Source organism: Ursus americanus, chromosome 12, assembly GCF_024610735.1.
Source record: "Ursus americanus isolate L20-20 chromosome 12, mUrsAme1.1.p, whole genome shotgun sequence".
Lineage (NCBI taxonomy): Eukaryota > Metazoa > Chordata > Mammalia > Carnivora > Ursidae > Ursus > Ursus americanus.
Window position 1 is genome coordinate 1779922 of NC_142138.1, and position 21731 is coordinate 1801652.

General features: G+C 56.7%; 1 protein-coding gene across 1 annotated transcript; it reads right to left on the bottom strand.

The window, feature by feature from the left end:
- Positions 1-4448: 4448 nt before the first annotated feature.
- P3H1 (prolyl 3-hydroxylase 1) lies at positions 4449-21551 on the bottom strand. Its single transcript, XM_045799814.2, has 15 exons — positions 21020-21551; positions 18005-18157; positions 16438-16627; positions 16043-16174; positions 15209-15348; positions 10919-11008; positions 10583-10635; positions 10284-10405; positions 8651-8778; positions 8403-8498; positions 7891-8041; positions 6084-6201; positions 5672-5747; positions 5315-5455; positions 4449-4932 (listed from the first exon to the last, which is right to left on the bottom strand). Exons 1-15 carry the CDS (start codon positions 21482-21484, stop codon positions 4777-4779), a joined length of 2211 nt encoding a protein of 736 aa, XP_045655770.1. The 5' UTR covers positions 21485-21551; the 3' UTR covers positions 4449-4776.
- Between the last annotated feature and the right edge of the window lie 180 nt (positions 21552-21731).

Sequence of the window (21731 nt, forward strand, 5' to 3'; positions counted from 1 at the left end):
CTGTTTGCCCTCAGGGCCTTCCTGCCAGGGAACCCCCTTTAGGAACCATGCAAGTGTCCTGCAATTCTAATTCCTGCTCAAGCGCCAGCCCTGAGAGGATGGATTTTGCTATTGCATGGCTGACCTGCCCTTTGGGGTGTTCTGTCCTCTGATGTAGGACAGAAAGAAAATGGAATTCTACTTTGCAGCAGGTAAGACTAGAGTTAGACATCAGGGAGAACTTTTTGGAGAGGGCTCTGAGGCCAGATGTGGAGAGAGTGGGCTGGATGTTGGGGAGTCCCGGGTTCTGGGCGGCCATATGCATCAAAAGCAGAGGAGGCCAGGCCAGGGAATATGCACTGTGGGGTCTGTTTGAGATCTGAGGAGGGCAGAAGAGGGACCACATCAAGGCTGGGCCAGACCTGGCTGCCAGCCAGCAAGGGGCCTGAACAGGGAGGTGGGAGACAGCCCTGACCTTCTGGCGTCGACCTGAAGGAAGGCAGACTGTTCAGCGCCGTTAATCCCCTTGCTGGCTGGCTTAGCAGCTCCTGCTGGGGCTGGAGGCCCCGGGCCCTGGCCCCCAGCTCCAGAACGGCCTGATGGGGAGCCGTGGCCTCTGCACATTCCTAGGGTTCAAGCGGCCCCTCCTAGCGCCCCGCCTTCCCCTTCTCGCTCCCATCCCAGCTCAGCCCTCTGGAGCAGGGGAATATTTAACTCTCCTCGAGCTCATTAGCAATCCCCTCACGTTCAGTTTGGCCCCATGGGCTCCACCGGGCGTGGGTGCAGAGGGAATGTCACAGTCCTGCTCCCACTCCGGCCAGCCCCTGGCTGCCCCCTCCATCCCCAGCGGCCCACCTGCCTTTCCTGGACCACAGTGGGGGAAAGCAGGGTCTGGCGGCTGACCCCCCACCCTCACCCGTAGGCTTCCTCCCCCACAGCCCGGGCCCCCCTCTGCAGAGACTCCGTCCCCAGCCTGCTCCCTTGCATTCTTCACGTGGCTATGCAAACGAGAGTGTGCCAGGCACTGCACGGACAATGGCTGCCCTGTGCACCCGCCCAGGGCGTGGGCCCCTGGTATGGCCTGCAGCTCCAACAGCCGGGGGCAGGGGTGGGCGCTGTTTGGCCTGCGGTTCCGCACAAGGGGCAAACACTGGGCCCCCTCTGCGCTGGGAAAGCCCGAGCCACGTGGATCCATGGACACACAGACCTGCTTCCTGGGATGGCCCCAGGGTCCCCAAATTCAAAGGGGGCCTAGAACAGTTGTCTGAGAAGTCAGTCCTGAGTATGGATCCCTCTTCTACCACAGGCCATTCGGAGACCTACAATCAGGGGGAAGAGAGGACATGGCCGGAGCCCAGAGCGGAGACTCCTAGGAACGCGGTGCACACCCTTTCTGCGCACGAACCGTGCGGTCCTCAAGGCAGCCGTTGGCGGTGGGCAGGCCGAGAGGTAACCTACCCGGGCAGAGGACGCAGCAGATCTGTGCCCTAGCGTCACATTCATCCACACCCTGCTTTCCGAGGAGGCCTCTGACGAATGAGGGGGCTGAGAGCCAAAGAGGGGAAGGGAGCCACTTAAGGTCACACAGCTGCCCCCAGGAGCAAAGTCTGGGGGCGCTGAGACCTTAGAGATGTCAGGATGCCTGACGTCCCTCCGTCCAGGGCATCCCTCCCTCGCACTGGGGCCCCAGAGCCACTTTATGGCCCAGAATGGGGCTCATGTCCCCTCTGAAGCTTTTCTGGGTAACCCTCGTCTTTGTTATTTGAGGTTTCCAGCCTGTTCTGTCAAAATAGCCTCTCCTACCCTGAGGGGCCTTCCCTCACCAAGATTCCAAAGCCTTTTGGAATTCAGATCTCGCTTCTGGGGGGAGCTCCCTACTGCCCCTGCGGTCCCCTGCAGTCCAGTGACTCCCAGGCATGTGGGGAGAGCAGGACAGCCCAGGCACCCAGCCCAGCCTCCGTTTGGAGCTGACGGGAACCACGTGGGACCGCCGCACTTCCGGTTTGACAAGTGCCTTCGCGTGTGTTGCAAGCAGCTTCTAGCTTCACCTCTGCCACGGAAAAGCTGTGTGACATCAGGCAAGTCCCTTAGCCTCTCTGAGGTAAAAGAGGGATAATGGCACTGGCCCTGTCTGGGTCATGAGGGAGTTACAGGATCAAATAATGGGTTCAAGTGCTTTTGGAAGCATACTGTGCCTGTGGCAATGTGGCTGGCAATGAAGGCTCTTCCGCAAAGACTCCCTCCTGGGCGAGACCCCTGTGCCCTCGGCTCCCGGGTGCGGGCGCGCTGCCTGTGGCTGGAGACCCGCAGCCCCTTCCTGCCCAGCAGCTCCCGGCAGAGAGCCAGGCTCAGCCACGTGTGCCGAGCATCGACCGGTTTGGGGATGCCATGTTTTTGCCCCCGTCCCAGTGAAGTCCTGGAGCTGTCTCCCCGGCCGCTCCCACTGCCCGCTGGGAGGGTCTGACGCCGTTGGGGACCATCCGGCACGCTGCAGCCACCGCCTGAAACACTGGGGGCTCGGGGGCGGTGCTGGTCTTACCGCCCTGCAACTCAGGCTCACGCTCCTGTGGAACCACAGGCGGGGAATGGAGAGGACTTGCCTCAGGCCACAGCCGGGAAGCCGTGCCACCAGCCACCCGCGGTGTCCAGGCGGGGCCAGGCGCCCTGAGCTGCCGCCCCGTAATGCTCTGTGCCTCTTTCCGCTCGCTCGCTCGTAGCATTCGGCGTGTTTGCGTCCTTCGCCGGGACTGTAAGCACCTCCAGGCCCGATGACCAGCCTCACTTTTGGGTCCCCCACGTCACCTGGCGCGGGGGTGCAGCTGCTGGGGATGCCCCCTCCTCCCCAAACACCCCTGCCGAGAGCCTGCCAGCAGCCTGGACGACTAGCCGGCCCTCATTACGTGCACTTACCCAGCCCCGGGGACACGGAGAATGTTTGGCCTTTCATGAGTTCAGCCGAGACAGCGGGGCAGCTCTGTGCGGTTAGCATACGTTGAAATTGTAAAGGTCGTCTGCCTGGATTGGAAGCTTCTGGAGGACCAGCATCAGGCTGACGTAGTTTTCTGTTCTGTGGCGTAGCTGGTGCGTGCTGAGCACTGTGCCCGTGCTTTCCGAGCATTCCCTCGTTACTACAGTCGGGCGTCCTGGGCCGTAAGGACCAGAATCCCACATGGCGGGGAGGACACGCACTCCGGCCTGACAGACCCGAGGGTGGAAGTGAGCTTCGCCCAGTTCAGCCTGGGGGCAGAGCTCACGCTCTCTCCAGCGCTGCGTCTTCTCTCCCTACGGCAAGCGCGTCACCAAACACGACACGATGGCCGGTGACTAGCAAAGGAGTGACCGTCCCCGTGGGGTCCTGCCCTTGAGCATGCTCACACACTGCTGTCTCCAGCTTCAGAGCGGCTGCTCCCCTACTTCTCATCTCCCTCCAGCGTGTCCTTCTGTCCCCATGGAGGGCTGAGCTCCTGGGACGAGCCCCTACCTCCACGGCCAGCACCCCGCTCCGCCCACCTTCCTCTCCCCCTGGGGACCGCAGCAGCCTCGCCCACCGCTGCTCGACTTGTGCTTGCCCCAGAGCCCCTTCTCCACACACACCCTTCACCGAGGCTGTCACTCCGCTGCTGTCTCACCGAGGCGGAGCCCACGTGCCCACAGTGACCGACGAGGCCCCCGAGACCCCGACCACACTGGCTGTCCCCTTCCTGCCCACTCCGCGCCACGTCAGCCTCCTTGCTGCTCCGCCCCTCCTCAGGGCCTGACTGGCTTCCTTCTCCACCTCGCAGGCGTACCCACACGTGTGAGCACGCGCACACGCACAGACACGGACACACGTGTGCCTGTCCCCCTACTAAACAGCAGCTCTGGGACGGCAGGGACTCGCTCTGTTTGCTAGCGTGATCCCGCAGCAGGCACCGAGCTGGTGTGCAGTCAACCACTACTGACTAGGGGAGGACCCAGAGTGCAGGTTCCCGAACTCGGCACCCACAGCATCTCACGCCCAGGAGGGGAGATGGGCCTGTGGCCAGAGGGGCAGAATCTTCACTTGTGCTCGCTCTGTCTCCGAGAGGTGTGGTTCTCCTGGGGTCTAGGGCCTCCGAGGCCGGACGGCAGCGCAGGACGCACGCGGCTGACGCGGGGGCAATAGGCCAGAGCACTGCGGGCCGGCCGGTGGCTGCCGGACTCGGATTAGTCGTAATCTCCACCATTCATCCAGAGCTTTCCAGTTTACAAAGTGCTGTCATATCCGATACTGAATCCACCCAGAAGGCGGTCAGAGTGAGGCCTGGGATCCCCGCTCTACAGAGGACAAGTCCGAGGTGCCTGGGGTCCAGTGTCCGGCCCGAGGCTGCAGAGGCCGCGGCCACGCCGGCTCCCACTCCAGGCCTCCTCACGCCGCGCTGGGGCAGCGTTTACCAAGTGAGAGCAGGCAGCCGGGGGCCGTCCTCCTACTCTCCGCACGAACTCCCGGGTAAAAAAACACACATCATTTATTCTTTGGTTGTCTACACAGACACTTAAATACTGTAGTGCTGTCACACGGCTGCCCGTGCAGGCCCCGGGGGCGGCTCTGGGCCGGCGTCCTGAGCCCTCGGCCAGGTGCAGAGGCAAGGGGGCCGTCCCGCCATGTCCACTCCGAGAGCGGCAGCACCGTGCGGACGGCCGCGAGCAGGGTCCCGCTGGCTGGGCGGCAGACACCGGGTCCCCGCTGCCCCACAGCCCCCAGGGCCCGGCCGGGGGGGGGGGGACACAGTTCCTCCAGGTGGGTGCGCTCACCCGTCCACTGCGAGCCGGACACCGTCAGAGCTCATCCCTGTGTCCCACCTCACTGCCAGATAGAGACTCCCCTACAGGCTTGGGGGGCCCCTCCTGGGCTTCCTGGAGCTGCTCCTGGGAGAGGTCCACCTCCTCTGGGCTGAAGAGCATCTTCACCAGGTCATCCGCCTGCACCCGGTCCTGCGAGGACAAACCCCCCTACTCAGAGAGGCCTCTGGACCAGGCGCTCACCTCTCAGGGGCTGCTTCCTGGAGACGACAAGTTCTTCCTCCATGGCCTCTGAGCTCATCTGCTTCCCCGCAGGTCCAAACCTCTGGGCAGACAGCTGAGGTGCTGCCCAATCAGGCGAACACTCCCCATCTTGACACCCCAACCCGGAGCCCCATTTACAAGTACGGAAGAAGGGCCAGGGACGACAAGGCAAGGTGGCCAGGAGGAGTCTCTGTGGACACCAGGCCTGGTGTTCCTCTCCTGTCTAAGCCGCTGGCAGTGAGACTGGGGAAGGGCGAAGCAGAACCAGGGCCCCTGCAGGGACAGATCCCAGCGCCCCGAGTGCTCTCACCCGCTCACTGTGCCGCGCGTCCAGCGTGAACCACAGGGCAATGGCACAGCGCTGCCCTCTGGTGACAGCCTTCACTCCGTGCGGGTTCTCCGTGCCTGAAGAGAAGCCCACGGCCCTCCCGCACTGGGGCTGCACCTCGGCCTGCAGGAGACACAAGGTGACGCAGGCGACTGTGACTCCTTCAGAGGGGCCCAGGGTCACTCAGGGTCTGGAGAGAACAGGGGGCCTCAAGAGGAGTGAGCGACATATCTCAAAGCCCCCACCCGCCCCGGGGTTGAGGAGAGGAGCCCTGGCCACTCTGCCCACTGCGCCGTGAGGGTTTCTGTCTCCCAGGGACAGGCCCGAGGGCACACTCACCGTCACGGTCTTGGCGTCTAGCTCAGTGAAATAGAATGCGCCTCCATCGAAGTCCCCATTTAGATAAAGAATGGCGCTGCGAACGACAGACACGGTCTCGCCATGGGCCTCCTCCTCCTGCTCCCCCGACAGCCCGCAGCTCCAGTGCACCTCCAAGAGCTCTCAACCAGCAGCCGGAGGGGGCCTTCCCGGGGAGGGAGCCTCCCCACCCCGCCACCCTCACTCCAGAGAAGCCACTGTCCTCCTCCTTACACCACACCCGAATGACTCCCTTTCCCTCCGACTTCCCAGCCAGAGGGTGTGGGGATAAGGGACTAGATTCTGGGGACAGCTCTGTGTGTGTGTGTGTGTGTGTGTGTTGGGGATGGGGCAAGGCGCAGGGCACTGGGGGCCTCGGAGGGACAGCGGGCACCTGTAGTCCCGGAAGGTATAGGCAGGGGGCTCCTTGACGCACACGAGGGCCTCGGCGTTCAGGATGCAGTTGTCCACGTGGACCGGGTGGCTACTGTCCTTCCTCTCGGCCTGTGCCTCTGGGACCGAGGTAATGCACGTTAGCATGGGGACACCTCAGGAGACACTGCAGCTCTCCTGCTGGCACGGGGGGTGCTTCCCAACATGCCTCTGGGTCTATGGGAATGGCCAGTGAACTAGGGGTCTCTGGCTAAGCCATCAGCCCGGGGGTTAGGATGAATCTGCAGGCTTCCCAGGAAGGTTCTGGGTGGGGCAAGCAGGTGCAGCAAGCAGGGCTGGGAGGCTCTAACCCAGGGAGGGTTCTCGGCTGACTGGCACGACCTGGCTTTCGGGCTCGAATTTACAAAACAGGAGTCCCCAGGGAGGTGAAAACGAGGAGGCAGGAGGGTGGCAGGATGCAGGGCACAGCGAGACTCGCTATGCAGCGGGAGGCGAGGTGAGGACGGCATGGAGGGGAACAGACAGGAGGAAACAGACAGTTAGCTTGCGCGGGGCTCTGCAGGGGGAGAAGCCGCGCAGGAGGAAGGCCGTGAAAGGGCCCAGACAGCGCAAACTGTAAAATGCCAGGCAAGCCCATTCGTGACATGGAACCGTCGCCCCTAGCGCAAACCCTGGGCACGCCCGGAGCGGGCTGCTGGCACCCTCAGGTCACGGTAGATCCCTCGTGTTTGTCCCCACCTGTCCGGCCAGTCGCCAGGCCCTGTCTCTCCACCTCCTCCAGCTCCCTCACCTGCTCTCCTCTCTACTCCCACCCCGCTGGCCGGGTCCCGGCTTTTGTCCTTGCCCAACCGCTCACTGCTGCCCAGCTTCCCTCCTCTGGTTTGAGCCACGTTCTCCAAATCTCTCGCCACAAAGCGGCAAAACTAACCTTGTAAAGACAAAGGTCTCACCGAGTCCTTCATGTTGGAGGACTCCTCCTGGTTCCCACTGCCCGGCCCCCACCTGAGAGGCCGGGACACATACAGTTGTATGTCTGACACAGTCCTCTGGGCGTGTCCAGATTTCAAGAAAACTCTAAACCTTCCGGGGGGAGGAAAGCCCTCTCATCTCTGCCACCGAGCGGCGCATCAGTGCCGGGGCCTCTGAAGGTGGCTGCACGACCGGTCCGGCTGTGGGCCACGTGTGACCCCCAGGGCACTGGCCACACCTCATGCCTCCTCAGGACAGGAAAAGGAAGGCAAGAGAGGGAGGGCGGACGAGGAACAACCTCAAATCTGCTCTGCCTGTGGAAGTCCACCTCTCACGGATTTGGTAGTGAACAGTTTGTGACATGGCCCTTGCAACACGGCTCGCGACCATCTACAACCTGGATGCCCAGCAGCATTGCTGAGACCCCACGGCCTCCAGGGTGAAAACAAACTCCTGGATGGAGCTCTCCAGAGCTGGGCTTCTGAAAGCCTTCCCAAGCCTTACCTGACTGCCCCCCAGCCCCACGCCCCAGAAACGGCCACTTTCTTAGTCCCCACCGCCAGGCTGCACGTCTCTGCACGGGCTGCTCTTTCTGGCTCGAGCATCCTCTCATCACCTGGGCACTCCACCACTCCTATTCATCCTGCACCACTGTCATCCCCTCCTCCGGGAAGTCCTCCCGACTCCCTGGTGGGCTGACTAGAACTTCCTCCGCTGCACTGACCGCACGGGGTGGCCACATTTTGTGCTGGCTCCCCAGCTAGGATGAAGAGGACCATATCCCGTTTCTGTCCGTGTCCCCAGCACCCGCGCCAGGCCACAGCGTGTGCTCAGCTCACCTTCGATGGCGGTGCGGCACACCAGGTGGGAGTAGGAGAAGTAGAGGGGGGTGTCCAGGCGGAAGTAGGACTCCATGAGGCGCCGCACCTTCTCGGTCACGTTGTAGTACAGGTGGGCGCTCTGCAGCGGAACTTTCCCTTCCTGTCCCAGCTGCCAAGGAGACCAGCGCTCAGCTGCCCTGAACTCCCGGCCGTGGGCCGGCAGAACCCGCTCCGCTCCCACGCAGGACAGCCCTCCTGCGTTACACCGGCCCCGCCTCCACCCTTCTCTTTGCAGACAGAAAGCACTCTCGCAGCTCTGCACACCAGTCTTGTCTCGCCCGCCTCACTTCGACCCCACTTGCTTCACCAGCAGGGACTCAACCTCCCTCAAGTTAATTCATCCTCCATGGTGACCGCGGGAATGCGACAGGCAGACACCTTCACTCCCCCCCGACTACCCCCCAAAGCCTGAGCCTCCCCTCTCCCCGTTCCCGTTCCCCACACTCTAGAATGCTGAGTATCGATTCTACCTTGAGGGCTTTGAAGACCGTGACACCATAGAACTTTTCACTGGGGGTGTGTGGGGAGGTCTGACCCCGGTAGCCATCTCCCGAGGTCGCCGCTGCCTGCAAGGCCCAAAACACAGGGGGGCTTAGCCGGGGCGGCTGAGGGTCCGCGAAGAGGTGGTCCCCAGTGCGCAGCAAGGGGCAAGGGAGCTCAGCGCTCGGAGGCACTTGGCGCAGGGCCCTTGGGGAGAAGGTCACGGGGTTTCCCATACGTTGGTCAGTCTCTGCAGCTCCCGGCACTCGTCAGCAGAGATTACACCATCCATCACCACCCTCTGCGAACCATTCAAGACTTTGGAGTTCATGGTGAGACTGATGCCTTCGTAGACCAGGGGGCCACCTGCAAAGCAACGACAAGATGGGCTGAGTCCAGCGGCAGCTCCGCTCAGACACTCTCCATAGGATGGGATAGAAATTCCAGTTATTTCCAGGCCACCAGAGAAACCTCCTATTTGGTCACTTCCAAAGGTGGCGGGCGTGGCCCAGCGGACAGCACTTGGAGCTGACAAGACGGGAGAGCTGAGCCCTAGGCCTAGCTCCCCTGCCGAACAGCTGCTGGCTCCTGGGCCTTTGCCAACTGTCGAGGAAACATCACCAACAGATTCTTAAACCCCTGAGCTCCAGCATCAGAAAGAAGTGGGTTTGACTCCTGAATCCTCCACCGATTAGCTGTGTGACCCCAGCAAGTTACTTAACATCCCTGCACTTTCATTCCCGCGTCTGTAAGACAGCACCACTCCTGAGACTGCTGCTTGTCTGATGTAAAGAACAAGAAGGCGAGTTAGATGGTCAGGACAATAGCGGGCACACAGGAGAGGCTCAGGGTCTTAGCTGCCATCACACCGGTCACCAGCAGCATTCAGTTGCCCAGCCCACCTCCCCCAGAGAAGAGAAACAACAAAACGAAAGCTTTCTGAACCCCAAGGAATGCGGGACAAATTCTTTCCACATGCTCATCTTGTTAGATTAACCACTGTTCATTTAAGGAACTGTAGAGCGAAGGCCAACCTCCTCTTCTATCTCTCACGGTGCCCTCCATGCTGGGGATCTGCTGGAGGAGACTCAGTTCAGCTCCGTCTACTTATTGAGGCCGCGGTGTGTGCCACGCCCCGTGGGAGAGAGGCGAGGGTCTCACACGTGAAGACAGCACCTCTCCCAGCAATGATGCGAACGGGCAGACTTGGTACAAGCCCCCAGAAAGCTGCCGTGGAAGTTCCAAAGAGAGAGGGAGGGGATCCCCAGGACAGAGAGATTAAGCAAGGCCTCGTGGGCAGAGGCGATGGGAGGGTACTGGGAGGAGGGACAGGCATGAGCACAGCCGCGGGGGCAGAGAGGCCCGAGGAACAGGAGCAGCCCAGGGCAGACGAACAGAAGGTAGAAGCAGGTGGTTAGAGGGGCAGGCACAGCAGGTAGGGGCAGGGTCTGTGTGTTTGGAAGCCTGGTCTAGTCCCTGCAGGGGTAGGGGAAGCACAGATCAAGGAGGGCAGGAGTGCAGAGAGCAGGTGCAGGGGGCCTGCAGCAATGAGAAGAGGAGAGGCTTGGGGAGAGGCAAGGAAAAGCAGTCTCAGTGCAGCTTGGAGCAGGCGGATGGGGGGAAGAGACCTCAGACTTGGAGGCATGATAGAAGTGGGGAGACCAGGTGAGGTTAGCGCTATAAACACTGACTGCAGTGAGCTAAACGAGCGTTGCTGTGACCCAGGAGTCCTGATGCTTTGCCGAAGGCCAATCCTCAGTGCCTTCTGCGTGGGTCAGGAAGGGCGCCGGGCGAGGCTAAGCCCGGTCCCGGGGCAGGCCAGCTAGCGCGGGGACCCCTGGCTTGCAGACACCGGAGCTCTGTCCTCTCACCTTCCCGCGTCAGCCTGCTCACATCCAGCGACTCCTTGGTCTTCTCCTCCACCAGGGTCTCAATCTCCTTCATAAGGTCTCCGATCTCCTGGGAGATGCGGACGGCTGTTTCCCGTTCGGACCTGTGTGCAGAGCTGCTCTAAGGACTGTGTTCCGGGGCCAGCCTGGCTCCCACCCAGCTTCCCCGCGTGGACAGCCCCCCACCCCCCACTTCCAGGAGGGCACATCTGCCTGGGCTCGGGAAGCCTCAAGTGCTTCATCGGGCCGCTCCAGCCATGCAGTCTCTCCAGGGTCCTCACTTTTGTTTCTCTTGCAATCTTTTGGGAATCACGTCTTCTGGAGTCCATGAATCCTAAGAGCAGATCAGGACAAAAATCAACGCTGTAGGGTGACGTACTTCACCTTCCGGGTCTCCACGCACAGACTCGGGCCTCCGGGAGAAGCCACCTTATCAGCTGCCTCCTTGCGGGAGGTGAAGTGAGGTCTCTGAACCGAGTCACCCCGCTGCCCCGAATTCCCCTTTGTCTTCCTCTGTCTCTGGTCCTTCACGGGTTTCACGGTTCCCGTGCCTGGCCCAACCGCCTCAACAGAGTCGCACAGCCAGCCCCCCACCCCTCTCCCGCATCCCGGCTCACCGGATCCACAAAGGGAATTCCGAAGACATCGTAGGCAAAGAAGAGCAGTTCTTTCTCCAGCAGGCTGCGCTGTCGGTACTCCCGGGCACTCTGAGGGAGCAAAGTGGAAGGAACGCCCTGGAATTCAGCCCTGTTACCTGGGGGGGGGGCTAACCCCACATTCCACGCTCTTGCTCCCAGTGGGACCTGAGCTTCCTCTCCCACCACCACTACCGTGTCTGTTGTCCAGTTTGGGGCAGCAGGCTCACCCCCGTGCTAAGGGCTGCTCTGGCCTGGCACAAGCAATACCTCCGAGGGTGACATAACAACCACCCCCCCGGGCCCCCCGTTAATCTCTGAGACAGGAAATCTGAGGATTCTCAGGAGATGTGGAAATATTCCTCAAAGAAGGAGAGTTCTTTCTTGACTTCCATAGGGGGTTCAACGCGGAGGCAGGAGACCTAGGTGTTGGGTGACCCACGTGTTATTCATTTAACCTTCACAGCCACCCTTCACGTTGATACTGTGCTCCTCGTTTTAGAGATGGAGACACTGAGGTGCAGGGGGTACACGGCTTGTTTAAGCTGACACTAGAGGAAAGAGAGCAGGCACCGACATTCAAACCCAGGTCTTCCAATCCCAAAGCCCAGGTGCTTTTTCGTTAGGCCCTCTCCTCCCCTGAGACTCTGAACAGACTGGATGGACCCCGCCTGGAGCCGGGCTGCAGCCGGAGCAGCTGGGTCGGGCTTTCTGGCCCCTCCCACCCGTGCTCACAGGTAGGGCTTACCCGGGGCAGGGAGACTAAGCACCTTCCGGGGCCACATGTCTCCCTAGGTGCCCTGCTAGACTCCAAGCAGCAGGAGGAAGAAAGAAGAGAAAAACAAGACATCATCAGTTGAAATAAAAGATGAAGGCAGTACGGAAAATGTTAGCAAGACCTCAGAGTCCTACGTCACCTAGCGTAGTTACCCAACAGGGAGATGGAAAGTTTCTCCTCAGGAGTTTAAGGGATTCACCAAGCGCTAGACACCACGCTCAGCGTGTTACTCCAGTTAAACCCTCTCCCACAGCCCGGAGGCTGCTCGGAAGCAAATCCCACGCCTCCGTTTATTCACTCGGCACTGATTCACCGAGTAGGCGCTACGAGCTGGGAACCGAGCCAGCACTGGGACAGCTCAGGGAGCGACCCAGGTCGCCACTCTCAGCCACAGGCCACCAGGCAAGCTAGCCCATCTCTTGGGGCCCAAAGGTTCTCATCTCTAAAATGGGAGAATAGCGCCCCCATCACGGGAATTAAATGAGATGATGGGGATTGAAGCACACAGCGTGTGGACCAGGACAGGGCTCAACAAATGCTAGTTACTTGCTTTCCGGAAGGAGAGTTCTAGTTAAAAGTGGTTTATTTTTCCTCCCTGCCTCAAACTCACTAATATGACCATAAAGTGGGGGGCTGGGGGAGAAGGAGGGAAGGAAGGGTCTTAACTCAGCAAGACAAAGAGACCTGAAGTGCCTTCTCAAAGGCAGACTGTCACCACCTAGTGGCCAAAGAGGACAACTACAAGGTAACATGCTCACAGACCAGGAGAGGGCAGGAGGATTGTTTCTACAGGACACTCAGGGTTCCCGAGCTAGGAAGGAAGAACCTGGGTTTTCCCCTTCAGGGCAGGCTGGCGGCCCCACCTCAGCAGGTTGTTGTGAGAATCGAATGAAATAAAAACAAAAGCTATGGAAGAATTTTGCAGACTAAATGCCCCACACATGTGAAGGGTGGCTATCCTCAATGCTGAGCGCCACGACCGCCCCGGGAAGCCGACTACTGCCTCATCGCCTACCTCCTTCTCTCGGCGACCAGAGGAGAACTCAGCACCCTGGAGCCAGAGTACAGGCAGGGCAGACCCGTGCGGAAAGCATCCTGCTGCACCTGTGCGTTCCTGGTGGGATGCACCATGCCCACCAGGTGGGCAGCACCATGCCTGCGTCTCCCCAGCGGGAAGCTTGTGTCTAACTAGACGTGAAGAGGGAGCAGTGAACCCCCCACCATTCTGCCAACACCACCTCCAACTCCACCTGGCCAGTTCCCTCGTCCAGCCAGTGCCTCCCCTTCTGAGCCTTGCACAGCGGGTTGGGTTACTGCTTAAAACCCTTCAAGCATCCACCATTGTCTGCCCTATGGGACAGAGGCCAAGATCCTGGCAGGGCACTCAAGCCCCTTCCCAGTCTGACCCTCCCAGGCCTCATCTCCGGGAACTCCCCAGTATCATCTTGCATGTATGTGGGACAATTGTCCAGGGGTGTGCAGAAGCTGTCCCCATCTCCAAGGCCTTCCCTGCCGCATTCACCTCCCGAAGGCTTTTAAAACCAAATGTCAACAGCACTTCCCCTTGCAAAGCCTTCCACGGCTTTTGCCAGTCCATGGCTGACTTCCCTCCTCCAGGCCGGCTCGCATCCAAGGCCATGCTCGGATTTACTACAGTGTTCTCTAAGTTTGGATTATGTCATCTGTATCATCAGTGCCCTGAGGTGCGCTTTAGACGGCATTCCAAAAGACATGAAGGTAATGCACGTAAGCTAAAAGAGACCCACAAAGTATCGACAGACATGAACAGACACACAGGTCTCCCTCCCCACCCCTGACGCGTAGGCCCGTGCCTCACGGTAAACTGATGAACAGTTTCTTATCAATCTGCCCACAAAGTTGACGACTTAAAAAGTACATACGTATTTTTAAAAACATAAATAGGATACAACGTAATTATAGTTCTAGATCTTTTTTTTCTTTGCCTACTATAGAATCATGGAGACCATTTCGTACTGGTGCGTAGTAATCTACTCATGCAATAGAATAGTTGTCCCGTACACCACTGGATGGACCTACCGCGATTCATTTAACCAGCTCCCAAGTGGAGGGCATTTAGCTTGGTTCGGTTGGTTGCTTTCAGCAGCAGGGTTCTGACGTGTGTCCGGGCACATTTGCCTTCGCATCCTGGCGCGACACCACTGCGTGGCAGATCTCCGGTGGCAGAATTGCCGGTTAAACGAACAGTCCAATTCACAATCCCACCACAGCGTGGGAGCGCGCCTGCTCTGCACCCCCTACGTCCGTCCCATATATTTGCCGCATAAACAAATGAGCTGCCTCTAGAGTAATATTGCTATTTACCATATTTTTCCTCCGACAAAATGGAAAGCGGGTCCAAAGTGACATTTTTACGTAGAAGGTAGGTAGGGTTTGGGAAGAGCCGGCGGGACAGGGGTGACCGAGGCTGGCCTTCCTCTCACTCATGTTCTGTTCTGAAGTCAGGGATCACTGTGGCCATGATAGGCCACCCTCTGTTTCAGGAGGTGGCTGAGGTCAGAGGTGAGGAAACCAGCCCCTGGCTACTTGTGTACCATCAGCGAGACCCCCGGGATGCTGTCTGTCCACACAACTCTTGGGACACACTCATACCTCGCCTGTTGGCTTACAAAGTGCATTTCTACTCGGTATGTCACTTGACCCCCATTCTATAGAGGGAGAAACGGAGACTCAGAGGGGCAGGGCGGGTGCCTGAGACCCCACGCGACATGTGGAAGACCACACATCCTTGTAATCGCAGAAGCCACGGCTTGAGCCCAGACCAGTGACTCTGAATCCAACTCACCGTTCTGAGCTCAAGAAGGAGAGGGTTTAGGGTCTGTACCAGGTGTACGTACAAACGTCGAGGTTTGTAGTGTCCTATTTCACTAAGTTAAAAACAGAAGTTTTCACGTTTTTACTACAAAAAATAATTTGTAATTCCGCTGAAGGGAATTTAGAAAATATAAAAGGGCAAGATACAAAAAGAATCACCCATATTCCACCACCTAGAAATACCACTGTTAACATGTCAATGTGTTTCACTTTGGTCACTGTGTCTGCTTGGGAGCGAGCTGGGAATGATGCTGAGGGAGGGAGAGCTCCGAGCAGGGGCAGGGAGGAAACAGAGCCAAGAAAATGGGTGAGTGAAAAAAGAACTTAGCTGGAAGTAAGAAATGATAGATATTGGCCAAATGATGTCAAATCTCAAAGCAGAGGTGCCGAGAAAGGGGAAGAGGGGTGCCCGTGCTGCAGTTCTGCTTTTCTTTTATGACTCAGATGGCAGACTTCTGGGCCCTGATGGTGCTGAGTAAGGCCGCTCCCTGGTTCTTAAGTGACAAGCGCATCAGTGCACTTGCCTCCGGCCCAGGCCCCCGGTCCCTGCACGAGCACTGCCAGACCCTCACGCCCCCCGCTCTCCTGCCCTCGGGTCCGAGTTCAGCTGGCAGCTGCCCTAACAAACACAAGTCTCTCACCTCACGGGGACCAATGGATCTGGCTGGTTCTTCTCCAATCATGGCTGTATAGTAGGCCAGATTCTGGCTCATCACCTCATCATTGGGGAAGAAGAGGAGATAGGTCTTGGCACATTCGATAGCCTGTGTATAATTCCCAACTGCAAAGCAAAAAAGAAATGGCTGAGAAGAAAGGGTCTGATCCTGGGCACCAGGAACCACTGGTCTTGAGTCTCAGCATAGCCCGAGGCAGTGATGACATGCCAGGTGGCCCTGCTACCTATCACAGCTGCCTGATCCGAGGGAGAAGTTCTAGAAGAATGAGAAGGATGGAAGTTACACAAACACAGAATGCAGAACTGATGTAAGGGGCTCAGGGTCCTCAGGCCTGCCTATTACCGAACGCCCAGCATGCCATGATGCTTAGCCCACAGCAGGAACTCGGTAAGGGCCTGCTGACTCGTTGCTTGTTTGGATACTGGCGGTCCCCCGAGCATCAGTGCTATCCTACGGCGAAGGGCTGGAAAATGTCCCGGGAGCTGGTTTAAACGGCAGTACACCCCTGCCTTTGCTCTAACTGAACTTAGATGCAGAGTGAGATTACCAATATTCTAGAAGGGACAAGAGAGAGGTTTTACGTCTCCCTCTCCCAGCTTTTCGGGTTGCTGGCATCGGCTTCTGGGGCCAGTGGCTTGTCACAAAGCACCCAGGGGTCACCTGGCACAGTGCCTCCCACAGTGCCAGGTCACAGTGAAAAGCCAAACACGCTGAAGTGTGCAGTGGCCCTCACCCCTGCCTCCCTGGCTTCTGGCTTCCTACTGAAAAGCAGCAGAGAAGGAAGAAAGCAGGCCTTACTGTTATAGTAGGCAAACTGCAGATAATTATAATGTGAGGGGAGGAAGTCTTCAAAGGGCTTCTCTCGACTTGGGTGGGAAGCCAGCTCCGTGACGCAGTTCTGCTTACAGCTGAGGACCTGGATGTAATGGTCTGAAAGGAATCAAAGACAGGGAATAACCATCAGGTCGATCTTCAGGATGCGGATTCTGGAGAAGAGGAACAAATTCAAGGGCAAGGAATTTTCAGTCCGATTCCCAGACGTACTAAATTTAGGTTTGAGGCAGAAGTGGTTGTGCAGGTACTGTCCGCACGTGGCCCCGGGAGCCCAGGCCAGCTGGCGAGGGCAGGTGCAGGGGGGTGGGTGGGCAGGTGCAGGGGCCCGGCGGCAGTGCGTGGGGCAGGTAGGCGCTCACCTGCAATGGCCTGGAAGAGGTCTGCGTTGTACTCCAGGTAGTTGTAGCCGTCATAGTCATAGGGCCCTTCGCACAGGGCGCGGCACTCGGCGTCCGCCACCAAGTACTCTCGCAGCGCCGCCTCCAGGTGGGCCACAGCTTCCTGCGGCTGTTCCTCGGAGTAGAGCCGCACTCCCAGCCGGAACTCGTGCTACTGGGAGGAAGGGGGACTCAGCTGTCGGCCGGCACAGCCCTGGGCCCTCTCTCCCCCCGCCACCTGCACCTGCGTCTTCATGGCCTGTCTCAGGCTAGGGATGGAAAAGGGTAGCCACTACCTAGTGAAGGCCTTCTGTAAATGGTCTCCACAGGTTTCTCTGGAAACGCAAAAGCATTAAACTCAATCTAGATAAAAGATACACGGGAGTTCATTGCAACTTTCTTGCGCTTTTCTGTAGGGATAATAGTGTTCAAAATAAAAGTTTAATTAAAAAGAACTCCTAGATGTTAGAATGAGGTCTGTGCCGATGGGAGCAATCCTTCCAGCATAAGGGGGGGAGGGAATTAAGGCTGCCGCTGATTACAGAATGGGTTTTGCTATACGTGGACCACAGCCTCCATCCTTGTGACCATTTCCATTGGTCACAGAATCACTAAAAAAACCCCGTGTGTGTGACTGTATAATGTACTAGATATACACAATCTTTTTTTTTTAAGTAGTCTCCACCTCCATCACAGAGCCAAACAGGGGCCTGAACTCAGGACCCTGAGATTAAGACATGAGCTGAGATCAGGAGTCTGGCATTTAACAGACCGAGCCACCCAGGCACCCTTACACAATTTCCTTTTAAAAGCCTTTTTGATATTGTTGTTTCGAATATCTCTATTTCTAAACTATTAAAACTTAAGAGAACATAATAGGCTCTTTATAAAATGGTGTATCATCACAGACAATATCTTTCACGGGACACAGACTTCTGCTAAACAAACAGAATAAGAACGTCGAGGAAAACTGTCCCACTTACAGTAGTTCGAGCATAAAATGGACTATCACACAGCCATTAAAAATTGTGTTTTCAAAGAAAATCTGAGACATGATAGAAGGCTCATGATATAGTGTTAGTTCAAAAAGGATGATGAAAAATACATACACAATATGACACCAAATTAGGGGAAAAATTAAGATCTAGAAGCGTTTTAAAAATAGGCCAAAATAGGGGCGCCTGGGTGGTTCAGTCATGAAGCGTCTGCCTTCAGCTCAGGTCGTGATCCCAGGATCCTGGGATCGAGCCCCTCATCGGGCTCCTTGCTCAGTGGGGAGCCTGCTTCTCCCTCTGCCTCTGCTCCCCTGCTCGTGCTCTCTCTCTCTCTCTCTGACAAATAAATAAATTCTTAAAAAAAAATAGGCCAAAATATGAACTACTGGTTTTCTTAAGGTGGCAGTGTCATCAATGATCACTCTGTTTTATACTTATCTGCATTTTTCTGTAATGTTGTACAATGAATGTCTACTACTTTTGTAATCAGAAAACAAGCCTAGTAAATATCACTTTAACAAAAAGAGAGAATGGGGGAACAAAGTTTTTTTCACCATATGTGGTTTGGCCTCAAGATCCTTGAAGTCGGCTTCCTTCACTCCAGACATGGTTTGGTAATAGTCTAGGTTCTGCCGCATCTCCGTGTGCTCAGGATTGCCCACGAAGAAGGTGTGTGCTGCTGCTACGGCCTTTTCCAACTTGTTGATCTAAGAGTAAAGCACAAGAACATGATCCTCGCCTCCAAACCCTGAAGGTTTGTGTCCAAATGCGCAGTCTGCAGTAAACAGGAAATCCCAGCCTCCCTGAGCCTTCCACTCCACAGCTTGCTCCAGACCTTGCCAGCCCCAGAACACACACCTACTGCAGGAACTCCATACCAGAAATCAGGAGCACAGGGTCCTGGGCAGAATTTCAGCCATTTCCCAAAGCAGGCTTAGCAATTCCCCAAATCATAGGAGGTAAACCTTCAAAGTGTAAACATTCTATTTTTAAAGAAAGGTCATATTGTTGGGAGGAATGCTATGGAAGACTGACTGCCCAAATAATATATGGTCAAGATTCAGAAGTGGCAACTGAGCTGAAAGAAGTCTAAGGCTTCAGGAATTTAGTAGCAGGGGAGAAAGAGCAGTTAACGGTTACACTGTGCCTAAGGATTTCCCTAGAAGATACTTTTTTTTTTGCATAAAATATAATCAAGTGTTTTTGACACATTCAAGGAAAAGATGGGTGATGAAAAAAATCCTAAAGTCTTATACAAAATCTGGATATGGCATCTTCTGACTCAAAGCCCAGGGCTCGTGAGGTTAAAACAAGTGGTTATGAAATCTGGGGAGAAAAAAATGTGCCGCACGCCACAATAATGCCCATAGCAATGGACTCCAGCATGTCATGGTTACACAGGTTCTTATGCGGAAGCCAGAATAAACCACTGATGATCTAATGATTAACACAGGCGTAAGTGTTAGAACTGTGACAAAGCTAGGTTTAATTAGTCACTTGCTGGGGCTTTCGATACTTAAAGTTTACTCTCTAAATTGAGTTCTCTAATCTGCCACCTGGAGATAGCACTCACTGTCTCACAGGCTTGTTGGTAATGTTAAAATGAGGTGGCGTACATGCGGCTTCTAACACCTGGTACTGGGCACATACTAAGTGCTCGATAAATGTTAGCTGGTATTATTAATATGCTAAGAATGTTTTCCTTTTCCTTTTTTCATCAGTACTAGTAAATGCATGCTAAACAAGGGGTTGGCCCTGGCTCTGACCCTAAAACAGCTAGGTGACCCAAAGTCAATAATCCCCATCTCTGTACCTGTTTTGTTAACTGTACAATTAGAAATTCTCACAAGTCTGTCCCTTTCATGGATTTATTCTCCTGCCCTTATCTTTAGGCATTGCTCATGCATTTCCCTGTTCTCTCCCACCTTCTCTCTCCACTCCCAGCCCTTCTTTACTCCATAAGCACCAAGGCACCTAATTTCCTTCTCTCAAATGGACAACCAACTCATCTCCTAATGGTTAGCCCTGCCAACACTTTCTCCTTCTCCCTAGGCTTATTCCACATTCCAGAATTAGCATTCTAAAACCTGATTCTGACACTGGTTCCTGAAGCCTGCAGAACTCTCTTCCCAGCCTGGCCTCACTCTATCTGGAATGGCCATCTTTCCTCTCCTCTAGTTATCACTAGGACCGACTTCAATTGTCACTTCTTCTTTCAGTCTCCCTCATTTGTCTGAGATGAAGCTAGATCCTCCCTCGTTTGTGCTCCCATAGTCCTATGTACACACCCTTTTAATAGCCTTTTCTATAGTGATTCTCACTAGGGAAGTGATATAAAACAAAACAATATAAAGTCAAGTATTTTAATGACCTGTATAAGAATTGGAATGTAGCAGGTATTCAGGAAATGTTAATCAAAGAATCTGAGAGTGTGCTGTTAAATGACATGACCAAAGACGTGACCCACTTATTTTGGTTTCAAATACAGTACTTTTCTGAGTAACAAGGAGAAATGTAAGCAAACTGTGTAAGCAAAATGCTTGTGGAGAGGTGGAAGTCTGTGGTCCTCATGGTTCCCTAAGTCTCCTTCAGGTAGAACTGAAGGTCTGTTAAACTATGGATGTAACAATATGCAACACATGGGGCGCCTGGATGGCGCAGTAGTTAAGCGTCTGCCTTCGGCTGGGATTGAGCCCCACGTCAGGCTCTTCCGCTGGGAGCCTGCTTCTTCCTCTCCCACTCCCCCTGCTTGTGTTCCCTCTCTCGCTGGCTGTCTCTCTCTGTCAAATAAATAAATAAATAAAATCTTTAAAAAATATATGCAACACAGCACCTTCTTCTTCCTTTTCCCCCAATAAAATGGGGCTAATAATAGCACTTACCTTACCTAGCAGGGACATTGACAGGATCTGGGCAAATAAATCAATAAACACAAAGTACTTAAAATAGTGCCTAGAAGTATGTGCCGGCTATCATCATCATCACCGCGCAAGTCAGGGGCCGTCCAAATCCATGTATGCACTTGGGCTTAAGCCACTCTGGAATTCCTAAAAATACTCATTTTCTTTTGAAAACCTGACAACAGCCAGAGGGTCCCGCTACAGGGAGGGGCTAGACAGCCCCTACTGGCGACGTGGCAACCTCACGTCCTGAAAGAGCTGCTGGACTCGGGCAGCAGGAAAAGCATCACTGAACAGCGAACCGGAAGGAAGATAGTGTAGAAAGGTCCTAGCTTCTCACTCGGGCGCTTACAATGAAATCTGGATGAGAAACCCAAGCTGCCGCTTTAGTTCCCTTTAGGAAGCCTCCCGGGGAACATAAGGCCAAGCTTTGCTTGGTCCGTGCCTTAACCCCAGGCTGGACCTTTGGGGTTACCATCTGCCTAGGCGAACCGGGCGAAGCAGGTCTCCCGGCAGGGTCCCTGTTCTCCTTGGGCCCGAGGAGAGCTCCCCGGCCAGGAGGCTACCTTCCCTCTCCGCGGACACTTCCCCGGCCCCCCAAGTTCGCCCGGGCCATCTGCAACCACGCCCAGAAGGATCCCTGCCGCCCAGTCCCGGGCAGGTCTGCACCTTGAAGTAGGCGACCTGCAGGTAGTTGTAGGGGCTCCGCTTGCGGAACTCCAACTCCAGTTCCTCGCTGAGCGAGTGGGAGGCCGGCGGCCCGAGGCAGCGGCGCAGGCAGGCGGCGCGGCGCAGCAGGCCCCCAAAGAAGCGCAGGTCGTGCAGGGCGGCGGCGCCCGAGGCCTGCGCCAGGCTCGGGGACGAGTCGGGGTCCAGCTCCCACGGGAGGTCGGCGGCACAGCGGGTCCGGCAGCGCAGGCGGAGGGCGCGCAGGGCGGCCCGCGAGCGCAGCGCCCGCTCCATGCTCAGTACCACCCCCGCCCAGTCCCCGCGCGCGTAGGCCGCGGTCCCCTCCGCGAAGAGCAGGTCAGGCGCTGCCATGTCCCATCCCGCCTCGGACTCGACCTCAGCCCGGGAGGCGGCGGCGGCGACGGCCAGCAGTGTGGTCAGCAGCCTCAGAGTGCGTGCAGCCATTGCCTCCTCTGACCTAACGGGACCGCCGGCCACCCGCCACGGAGGCCGGAGTCCCACCCCCGAGGAGTCCCGCCCCGTCCCGCCCCTGAGTGGAACCCCGCCCCCAAAGCCAGGCAGCGCATGCCCAGGAAGCTTGCACCGCCTTTCTGGCTTTGACAGGCGTGGACCCCGCCCCTCAGCTGAGGCCTGTGCGACAGCCGGGGCCCCGCCCCCGGGTCAGGCTGCGCTCCTCCTCGGTGGTGTCCAT

Coding starts and splice junctions, on each gene's coding strand:
- P3H1 (XM_045799814.2), bottom strand. CDS start 21,484: ATGGCTGCACGCACTCTGAGGCTGCTGACCACACTGCTGGCCGTCGCC. Junction 8,499..8,650: donor AGCTGCAGAGACTGACCAAC/GTATGGGAAACC, acceptor TGGGCCTTGCAG/GCAGCGGCGACCTCGGGAGA. Junction 8,042..8,402: donor CGGTCTTCAAAGCCCTCAAG/GTAGAATCGATA, acceptor TCTCCTTGGCAG/CTGGGACAGGAAGGGAAAGT.